General features: G+C 45.5%; 1 protein-coding gene across 1 annotated transcript in view; it reads right to left on the bottom strand.

Annotated features, from left to right (window-relative positions):
* ELOA (elongin A) overlaps positions 1-11,111 on the bottom strand; it is a 21,592-nt gene that overhangs the window by 2,618 nt on the left and 7,863 nt on the right. Inside the window, exons 2-10 of the mRNA XM_032300775.1 lie at positions 10,075-10,131; positions 9,145-9,251; positions 6,729-7,917; positions 6,244-6,355; positions 4,255-4,410; positions 4,050-4,147; positions 2,154-2,334; positions 1,809-1,920; positions 1,072-1,244 (exon numbers count right to left, since the gene is read on the bottom strand). Coding sequence (XP_032156666.1) covers positions 1,072-1,244; positions 1,809-1,920; positions 2,154-2,334; positions 4,050-4,147; positions 4,255-4,410; positions 6,244-6,355; positions 6,729-7,917; positions 9,145-9,251; positions 10,075-10,131 — 2,185 coding nt within the window. The remainder of the gene's footprint in view (positions 1-1,071; positions 1,245-1,808; positions 1,921-2,153; positions 2,335-4,049; positions 4,148-4,254; positions 4,411-6,243; positions 6,356-6,728; positions 7,918-9,144; positions 9,252-10,074; positions 10,132-11,111) is intronic.

Raw genomic sequence — 11,111 nt, 5'->3', positions numbered from 1 at the left:
GTAACATGAGTGAAACTCCATCTCAAAAAAAAAAAAAAAAAATTAGCTGGATGTGGTGGTGGCCACCTGTAATCCCAGCTACCAGGCAGGCTGAGGCAGGAGAACTGTGTGAACCCAGGAGGCAGAGGTTGCGGTGAGCCAGGATGGTGCTACCGCACTCCAGCCTGGGCAACAAAAGCAAAACTCTGTCTCAAAGAAAAAATAAAAAGAGTGGCCGGGCGCGGTGGCTCAAGCCTGTAATCCCAGCACTTTGGGAGGCCGAGGCGGGTGGATCACAAGGTCAAGAGACCGAGACCATCCTGGTCAACATGGTGAAACCCCGTCTCTATTAAAAATACAAAAAAATTAGCTGGGCATGGTGGTGCGTGCCTGTAATCCCAGCTACTCAGGAGGCTGAGGCAGGAGAATTGCCTGAACCCAGGAGATGGAGGTTGCGGTGAGCCGAGATCGCGCCATTGCACTCCAGTCTGGGTAACAAAAGCGAAACTCAGTCTCTAAATAAATAAATAAATAAATAGAGTGCCAAAATGGTCACTCACAATGATATTTATTCACTTACTTACAATGTCTCACTCTGTCGTCCAGGCTGGAGGGCAGTGGCACTGCAACCTCTGCCTCTCAGGCTTCAAATGATTCTCCTGCCTCAGCCACCCAAGTAGCTGAGATTATAGACACATGCCACCATGCTGGGCTAATTTTTGTATCTTTAATAGAGACAGGGACCATGCCTGGCCAGATTATTATTTTACATTTTCACTTTTTTTTTTTTTTTTTTATAGAGAGAGGGCCTCATTACGTTGCCCAGATGGTCTTGAACCCCTGGGTTCAAGGGATCCTCCTGCCCCAGCCTGCCAAAGTGCTGGGATACAGGCAAGGTTTCACTATAATTATTTAAAAAAATATAGTTGCACTATGGACAAAGCGGGGGTACTGACATTCAGCCCAGCTATGTGCAAGGCATCATGCACATGGAACATGCAGTACACAAACTGGAATACGGTGAACAATGACATTCAGAGTTAAAAAACTAGTTCTCAAACAATATTTGAGCAGGAACTCCAAGTTACTTACTCTTCACAGTGGGTTTCCTAGGATCATAGGAAACAGTGCTGCTGACCACTGGTGCCAAGTGGGCACTGCTGGTGCTTGGGCCATCATAGGCCGGCTCCTCGGGGCTGGGGTTAAAGCTGTTGCTGCTGGCGGAAACCTGGCTGCTTCCCATGGGGTATGGGGCTGGCTTAATCCTGCAACACAGGACAACGCTGATTAGCCACGAGCACAAGAAATCTGCCCTGAGCATGAACAGCCTGAAGCTGGCCTGTGTGAGGACAACTCACCCTGTCTGTGGCTTTGACCAGTAGACCCTAGCACCCTGGATTCTGGTGGTGGCTCAGAGATGTCTGCATTATCCCTTCAGAATAAATGATAATCTCAAGTAACTTTTCACTGTTTTGGTATAAATCTGTATTTTGAAAATGATAATGTGGCTCAGACAAAATAACAATCATTGCAGAAAAGTGTTTTTTGTTTAAATGGGGAAAGGAGAAGCAGAAGGGAATGTTTCGTATAAGCCAGGCTTTGCTCTCCATTTAATCTTGACTTCCCTAGGGCAGGAGTAATTATCTACCTTGCACTGCAGTCCAAGAAGCAGAGGCTCAGGGAGGTCAAGTGCTGAGCTGATGAGGACTGCCTCCAGAGCCCACAATCTGCACTGCCTTGCTTTCACCAAAATCCAGTTGCTTCCTGCTACTATGGCTACCTCTAAGGGTTGATAGCACACAAAAGCCAGGTAGGAACAGAGATCTTACTTGATTTTCTCAGGGACAGCTGCTCCTCCAGTTCCAAACTTTTCCTGCCTCCTCCGGACGTCACGAGGTGGCTTGGCCACAGAGTTGACAAAAGCCATCTTTGCTTGTCGGCCTGTGGAATTATGGAGATCAATATCTGCCTTCTTAAGCAGAGATGCTATTATTAAATAATCCACTGCTCTGAAACCCCACCATAGGGTATTATGGGCTGTGGCAGAAGAAACACCCACCCTGCCACCTGATGTATGGCCAGCAGTCCTACACCAGCCAGGGCCCACTAAGACCCTGCTACTGACCAGAACACTCATCCCGCCGGCTCTTCCTCAGCTCTCCCGTCTCTGTTACCTTTGGGCTTATTAGCATGAGCAGATTGGATATTCTTTGTTAGTACTCGTAGCCGCTGCTCTCGGGCATCCTGAAGCCGCAGGTACATCTCTCGCCACGACTCATACTCTTCAGGTCTTTCTTCCTTAAAGTCTCGGTGACAATGAACTTTCCATAATTGATCTGTTTCTTCAATTAATACCTGAAACCAGAACCAGGACATCATTTATGTACAAGCACTTTTCCGTATCTTTTTTTTTTTTTTTTTTTTGAGACAGAGCCTTGCTCTGTCACCTAGGCTGGAGTGCAGTGGCACAATTTCAGCTCACTGCAACCCTTGCCTCCTGGGTTTAAGCGATTCTCATGCCTCAGCCTCCTGAGTAGTCAGGACTACAGACACGTACCACCACACCCAGCTAATTTTTTATATTTTTAGTAGAGACGGGGTTTTGTCATATTGGCCAGGCTGGTCTCGAACTCCTGATCTCAGGTGATCTGCCCATCTTGGCCTCCCAAAGTGCTGGGATTACAGGCATGTCACTGCACCCGACCCCATATCTTTCTTTAATTACCTAGGAATGACCCGTTTCCTAATGATGTTTTGGTCTTCATAGTAGTAGTTTTTTTTTTTTTTTTTCCTGAGATGGAGTCTGGCTCCCATAGTCCAGGCTGGAGTTCAGTGGGGCAATCTTGGCTCACTGCAACCTCCACCTCCCGGGTTCAAGCGATTTTCCTTCCTCAGCCTCCCCAGTAGCTAGGATTACAGGTGTATGCCCCATGTCCAGCTAACTTTTTTTTACTAGAGACGGGGTTTCGCCATGTTGGCCAGGCTGGTCTTGAACTCCTGACCTCAGGTGATCCACCTGCCTTGGCCTCCCAAAGTGCCAAGATTACAGGTGTGAGCCACCACTCTTGGCAGTCTTCATAGTAGTAGTATGTTAAAATACCACAACTCTAGGGAAAAAATAGCTCACTAAATTTTAAATATGCTAAGTGTGAGGCACTATGCTAGTTGCTTTTGGTGGCTGTGACAGAAGACAACACAAAAACTAGTATAAGATCAGTCTTTTCCTTTTAGAAAATGAGCAAAGGATAGAACTGGGATCAAGTTAAATCAGGTGCTTCCCAACACTATGCTGTGATGGGAAGGAAACAACCTGAGAAGGATGTTGTTATTGGCCGGATGCAGTGGCTCATGCTTGCAATTCCAGCACTTCAGGAGGCCAAGATGAGAGAATCACTTGAGGCCAGGAGTTTGAGAGTCCATCTCTCCAAAAAATAAAATATTAACCAGGTGTAGTGGTATGTGCTAGCAGTCCCAGCTACCTGGGAGGATCACTTGAGCCTAGGAGTTCAAGGATGCAGTGAGCCATGATCAGGCCACTGTACAGCAGTGTCTAGGCAACAGAGGTAGACCCCGTCTCCCCCTCCGCCGCCCCCCGCCAAGAAAAAGGCATTAGGTTATAGACCTCTGAGAATTAGAGACAGCTGATGCAATCAAATGCATATATCCACATCATAAGGAGGGTTTCTGGATAGATCTTAAAGTCTCTTAAGAGACATCCAACCTACCACCAGATGTCAGAGTGTCAACACAAAGTACTGTCCCCACCCTAGGTCCTAGCTGCTCTGCTGCCAGAATTCTCCCTTGACCTTCATGACCAGGCAAGCTCAAGGGAGGTGTTAAAAGTGTTTTTCTTCTCCCTTTGAATCCCACCGTGATCCTGGCCCAAGAGGCCCACTTAAGATGCCAGGAGCAAGTGCTAATAACATGCTTATTTAAAGGCCCAGTGGCAAACCACATATACCCAGAACAGTGCTGTGACTAGTGGTCTGCCCTTCAGCCACAGGCAGTCACAAATTTCTGCAGGCACAAGCGAGAAAACTGCCCTCTTCCCACCCAAACAGAATACTCACGTGGTTGTATTCCTCTATGCGATACAGCTGATCAGGTGTACATCTCTCCAAAACGGGTTCAAGAACAGAGTATGGGACTCCTCCCACTTCAAAGATTGCTGCAGAGAAATCAAAGGTGAAGGCACTGAATAGCAGCCAAGCCACTCAGTGATAAGGTCCAAATGCTACAATGTGCTTGAGAGCTAGAGAGAAGCGTGTGACTTACAATCGATGTTGTTTTTTAGTACTCGGATGCATTGCTGGTGCAAGGTCATCATTTTGGGGAGATAGGCACATTTGGAACCAGAATACACCTGCATCTTGGAATTCATTCTGCGCCCAGTAAATCCAGCTTCTTCTTCTTCCTGGGGTGAAGAGAATGCTACAGGGCAAGAAAAACCCAACAGCAAATTACAAAAGGCCCTAAGTGATCCAGTGAAAACTCTCCTTCTAACCACCTCAGCCCCCACTTCCCTTTCCCAATGACAATCAATGCTAAAGTTTCTTTTAGATCCTTCCAGAGACTTTAAAAATAAGCTCCTGTAATCCCAGCACCTTGGGAGGCCAGTGGATCATCTGAGGTCAAGAGTTCAAGACCACCCTGGTCAACATAGCAAAACCCCATCTCTGCTAAAAATACAAAAATTAGTCAGGTGTGGTGGCAGTCGCCTGTGGTCCCAGCTACTCAGGAGGCTGAGGCAAGAGAACTGCTTGAACCCAGGAGGCGGAGGCTTCAGTGGGCCAAGATGGAGCTGCTGCACTCCAGCCTGGGCAACAGAGGGAGACTCTATCTCAAACAAAACAAAACAAAACAAAGCAAATGTCTCTTATTCCTTTTAAGCCAATTAATCAATAACATATGCATCTTAGAGATCATTCCATGTCAGTGTATAAAGACATTCTACTTTTTTTTTTTTTTTTTTTCCACTGTGGCATAGGATGCCACTGTGTAGATGAACCATGATTTATCTGTTAGTTTCCTGCTGACGGACACTTATGCGGCTTCTAGTTCTTTTGCTATGAAAGTTAGACATTTTTTCTTTCAGACAAAAATCATAGGTAACAAATAGAATAAAGGACTGCTAATAGCAGCATCAATTTACTGAACAATTACTATGTGATAAGCCCAGAGCTAAAAGGCATCACTTTTGAATTCACTAAACTGAGCCCTATAGGGCAGATACCATTATAACTCCCATTTACCCAATATACAACTAAGGTCCAAAGAAATTAAGATATTACTCAAAGTCATATAACTTTTAGAAACCAGAGCTGGCATTCAAACACAAGTCATCAAACTTCTGAGTATATGCACTTAGGAAATACACCAAAAATCTGACGGTATAGTGATAGAAGTTTTTTGTTTGTTTTGAAACAGTCTTGCTCTGTCACCCAAGCTAGAGTGCAGTGATACAATCATAGCTCACTGTAGCCTTGAATTCCTGGGCTCAAGTGATCCTCCGACCTCAGCCTACTGAGTGGCTTGGACCACAGGTATGTGCCACCATGCCTGGCTATTTCTTTTGTAGAGATGGCATCTTGCTGTGTTGACTAGGGTGGTTTAGAACTCTTTTTTTTGGCCAGGCGCAGTGGCTCGCTCCCATAATTCCAGCAATTTGGGAGGCCAAGGCAGGCAGATCACGAGGTCAGGAGATTGAGACCAGCCTGGCCAACATGGTGAAACCCCATCTCTACTAAAAATACAAAAATACAAAAATTAGCCAAGCGTGGTGGCATGCGCCTGTAGTCCCAGTTACTCAGGCAGCTGAGGCTGAGTGAGACCCTATTACTTTTTTTTTTTTTAAATGGCGTTTCGCTCTTGTTGATCAGGCTAGAGCGCAATGACTCACTGCACCTGCCGGCTGCCAGGCTCAAGCGATTCTCCTGCGTCAGCCTCCCAGGTAGCTGGGACTAGAGGCATGCCACCCTGCCTGGCTAATTTTTGTATTTTTAGTAGAGATGGGGTTTCACCGTGTTGGCCAGGCTAGTCTCAAACTTCTTATTTCAGGTGATCCGCCTACCTCGGCCTCCCAAAGTGCTGAGATTTCAGGCATGAGCCACAGCACCCGGCCAGTTAAGAATTCTTGGCCGCAAGCAATCCTCCTGCCTCAGCCTCCCAAAGTGCTGGAATTATAGGTGTGAGCCACTGCACCCTGCCTTGAATGAATTTTTAAATCTTTTTTCCATTAAGAAAAAGAAGAGTATTGAAAATTACCTTTTCGCTTTGGCTGGAAGGAGGGTATCAGCTCAAGGGAAGGCAGTGGACGGTAATTGGCCTGTATTGCGGGTAACGGGAGGTCTGGCAACACCGGCAACACATCAGGCACCTGCAGGGGACAGACCCCGGGGAGAGAGTCAGCGAGTACGGGCACAGCTCCCTTTCCTACAGGCTATTCCCAGGAGCATTCACTGGACATCCTGTACAGGAGGATCCAGGCTGGGGGGGCCACAGTCATGTCTGACGGCACCTCAGTCAGGAAATAAATACTGATGGGCCCATCACAACAGAATAATGCTGGAGATTCTTATTTGGGGTACAATCTACCCTGAAACCAGTGAAGCTCAAAGGAAATTACTGCAAACTGAAATTCAATGGGTCCCCGAAAAGCAAGCTAAGGAAAACAATGACAGGGCGATCCTCTGAGCTTTGAAGGGTCCGGTGCTCTGGGTGGGAAGCCAATAAGGGGCTGAAGGGGTTACCTTTCTCTGCTTGGCTGAATCGGCTCCAGCCGGCTGCACCTTCTCTGACTTGGTTTTGTTCACCTTGGGTAATTTCTGAACTGAGTCCAAGTTTTTACTAGTGCTTTTAGAGTCATTTTTTTTAAGTCCTTTTTCTCCAAGTGCTGCGGCTGAAGTTTTCACAATCTTTTTCTTTTTCTTCCGGGGCTGGTCATAGCTGAGGTAGGATTCAAAAGACATGGTGGGCTGCTCAAACTCATCCTCCATATCTGTCTCCTCAACTCTAGGGAGGGAGCCCAGTGACTTTCTATCCGAGTTAGTCTTTGCTTTCCCTTCTTGAGTCTTTAGGTTGTTAGAGCCCTTTTCTTTGACCTTAGGCAACAGGTCCCCTGCTGCTTTTCCTGCACTGAAGCTGTCCAGACCTTGCTTGCTTTTGTCCGATCTGGCTTTCTCCAGGTCTCTGTGCTTTGGCTTTTTCAGGTGGTTGTCTGAAGCAGCTTCTGAGGGTGGCAAAGACCTCTTCTTCAGGCTGCTGCCTTCTCTGTCCTTCTCTTTCTTTATGCCACTAGAGAGCGGTTTCTCTCGTGCACTGTCCCCTGAGGGCGGCCTTCGGTTCTCCTCTTTGGAGAGGGCCTTGTGTGATTTCTCTCTGCTCACCACGGAGGCCTTCTCATCACTCTTGGCATCCACAGGGCGTTTGTCCTTGTGGGATTTGTGCTCCTTGTTTTGACTCACAACCCCTTTCCCATGGGGTTCACCCAGGTGTCGTTCTTGGCCGGCCCCCAGTCTGTCCTGAAAGGCATTGCTGTGGCCTTTCCCAGGCTTCTGGTGTGAAACAATGGGCTCCTGGTCCTCCTCCAGGGATCTATAGTGGTCCACATACATCTGATGAGGACTGGTACAAGATGGAGGGGACTGAACATGGCCGTAATCAGAAGACTCAGGGTCTGAAGAGTAAGTTGGTGACATTCTGTGACACCTCTTTCTGTCATCTCTCCTCTCATGACTGTGAGACACTTTGTGAGGTCTCTCGAGCTCTGAGAGTTTCCTGTGTTTCTTCTGTCTGTGATCAGGGCTATAGGATCGGCTCCCCGAGGCTTTCCAGGTTTCTTGGTAGTCCCCCTCGATCTCCTCCTCCTTCTGCAGGACATCTCGAGGGCGCTTTCGGGAATTGCTCTTCTCAAAGTCCTGTTCGTCAGGCTCAGTGTTTCTAAAAGAAAAGAAAAAGCAAACAGAGTAGGTCTAAATCTTGCTTGTTGAGAGACAAAGTCACAGAACCTGAACTCACAGAAGAAGCGAAGATGCAGAGTTAGAAACAACAAGGTAAGTGGGTTATACTTAAAGATACTCAAGTCTTAAAACCGGGTAAACCCGACTGGGCGCGGTGGCTCAAGCCTATAATCCCAGCACTGTGGGAGGCCGAGGTGGGTGGATCACGAAGTCAAGAGATCGAGACCATCCTGGTCAACATGGTGAAACCCCGTCTCTACTAAAAATACAAAAAATTAGCTGGGCATGGTGGCGCATGCCTGTAATCCCAGCGACTCAGGAGGCTGGGGCAGGAGAATTGCCTGAACCCGGGAGGCGGAGGTTGCGGTGAGCCGAGATCGCGCCATTGCACTCCAGCCTGGGTAACAAGAGCGAAACTCCGTCTCAAAAAAAAAAAAAAAAACAAAAAAAACAAAAAACCAGGTAAACCCAAATGAGAGCCGGGCGCGGTGGCTCAAGCCTGTAATCCCAGCACTTTGGGAGGCTGAGGCGGGTGGATCACGAGGTCAAGAGATCGAGACCATCCTGGTCAACAAGGTGAAACCCCGTCTCTACTAAAAATACAAAACATTAGCTGGGCATGGTGGCGCGTGCCTGTAATCCCAGCGACTCAGGAGGCTGAGGCAGGAGAATTGCCCGAACCCAGGAGGCGGAGGTTGCGGTGAGCCGAGATTGCGCCATTGCACTCCAGCCTGGGTAACATGAGTGAAACTCCGTCTCAAAAAACAAAAACAAAAACAAAAAACCCAAATGAGAATGGTGAGTTTAACTACAAGATGCAAAGAAGATCAAATATCTCATATACAGGAAAATGTGAAGATTTTTTAAAACATGAGGATCTTTAAAAACATTTTAATTTGTTAAATAAAATGAGGGCTGCTAATGATCTAGTTCACAACTACAAAAACGCCATTGAAGGAGCGGTTAGAAAGAAAACATACCAAGATGTTCATAATGTTTGTTTTTGCATGATAAAAATAGGAAATTCTGATTTCTATTTTTAATATTTTCTAATATTCTACAATGATCATGAATTATTTTTGTAGTTTAACTAAGGCAAAATAAGAAGGCAAAAGAGAAACAATAAAGAAAAGCTTTTCTATCTGTAAATACTTCGAGTACCCAATTTAACCATGAATTGAAGAAACCTAAAGAGAAATGTTCTTACCGTTCCACAGGAACTAGCTTCTTCCACTGAGCCACTAGGTCCCTGGCAAAGCTTCCAACATGCTCGTGTTTTCGCAAGCTATTTACTGTTTTCCCAACCCCAGTCTCCTGCAAATTTGACAAAGTAATTGTTAGAGGGGTCTGGAACTCGGCTAATGTTTTTCTAAAGAAATAAGGCCTCCTACTTTGAGAGACTCAGCAAGTAATACTTCCTTCCTAAAACATAACCTGCAAATCGTAACACTAAATTACTTTGTGCCTATGCCCCAAATCTCTAATGACACAAAATAGTAGAGCTACCTAGTTCAGAGAAGGAAAAACACTTGTAGAACTTTAATAACAAGAGTGATTAGGGCAAGTGTTCGGCATTAAGATAAGAGCTTTGCATACATTTCTGAATCAGTCTTTACAATAACTTTTTTTTTCCTTTAATTTTCCAGGTGGCACTGAAGGAATACAATAGCTCTTTGAGGCAGGAATCAGGCCCTTTTTACACAGGAACAGCTAAAGTCTCAGAACTCAGATTTGAATCCTGGACTAGCTGATGCCAAAGTCAATGTTCTTTTAATCCTAATTCTGAAATAGAAGTCACATAACAATATTCACAATTTTAACTGGAAAGTGGTTTCCAGAACATTCCATAATATTGTGTAACCATTATAACTATCTAATTCCAGAATATTTCTATTACCCTAAAAAGAAATCCTGTTCCTCCCAATTCCCCTAGTCCCTGGCAACCACTGATCTACTTTCTGTCTATGGATTTGCCTATTCTGGACATTTCATATAAATAAAACCAGACAACATGTGGCCTTTTGTGTCTCGTGTCTTTCATTTCCAAAGCCCATACTTGTAACCTTACTCTACACACTCTCCAGTGAGAAGGGGATGGGATATCGTTATATAATATTTAAAGTCACACAGTTCTTACCGCAAGAATGTCTATTGTAATAGGCAGGGTGGAGAGTTTCTTCAAATATTTCAATAGCTGCAGAGAAGAAAACATTAGTTTCAATAGTCATATTCACTGCAACAAATATCTGATTAAGTGCTTAGTGCTAAGCATTTACAGTAATGAGTATAACTATTATCCCTATTTACAGTAATAAGTTATATCTCTATTTTACAAGTGTGAAAATAGGCTAATAAAGTTATGTTACTTGTCCCAAGATGCAAGTGGGGCAAGATTCACTCAGGTCTGTGGCTTTAGATTCCCTGCTCTCAACCACTGTGCTATACCAAGGGGAAATAAGATGTAGAGAAGAGAATCAAAACTACCAACTCTGATTAAAGTCATCAACAACTATCATTTTTGCCCTAGTTTTGACGGAATTTATGGGAAAGGTAACAATTTTAGAATTACCCATGGACCTGGCACAGAAGAAAGTAAAGGAAGAAAAGGCCTCTACAGGAAAAGACCATCATGTTTCCAGAAGGGCCACAGTGTTTAACAGAATCATTTTCTTCCATATCAGTGGAAAGCCAAGAGCAATTTCGAATTGCCAGAATCAGAGCTTTGATATTAATGGTTAACAGTGGACACAAAATGCCTGGGTAGATTAGAAAACTGACCTGGGTTTGACCACATTTCCTTCCTATAGTCCCTAAAACTAGGTCAAAATCAGTATAGCAGAACTGTTAAGATGGAGCTCTGGGTCAGGCGCGGCGGCTCATGCCTGTCATCCCAGCGCTTTGGGAGGCCGAGGCGGGGGGATCACAAGGTCAAGAGATTGAGACCATCCTGGCCAACATGGTGAAACCCCGTCTCTACTAAAAAATACAAAAATTAGCTGGGCGTGGTGGCGTGCGCCTGTAGTCCCAGCTATTCAGGAGGCTGAGGCAGGAGAATTGCTTGAACCCAGGAGGTGGAGACTGCAGTGAGCTGAGATTACGCCACTGCACTCCAGCCTGGTGCCTGGTAACAGAGCGAGACTGTCTCAAAAAAAAAAAAAAAAAAAAAAAAAAAAA

This window comes from Sapajus apella, unplaced genomic scaffold, assembly GCF_009761245.1.
Source record: "Sapajus apella isolate SASKATOON/1434 unplaced genomic scaffold, GSC_monkey_1.0 scaffold43, whole genome shotgun sequence".
Taxonomy (NCBI): domain Eukaryota; kingdom Metazoa; phylum Chordata; class Mammalia; order Primates; family Cebidae; genus Sapajus; species Sapajus apella.
The sequence above is the reverse complement of the archived record's forward strand: the minus strand, read 5'-3'. Positions and strand labels throughout refer to the sequence as shown.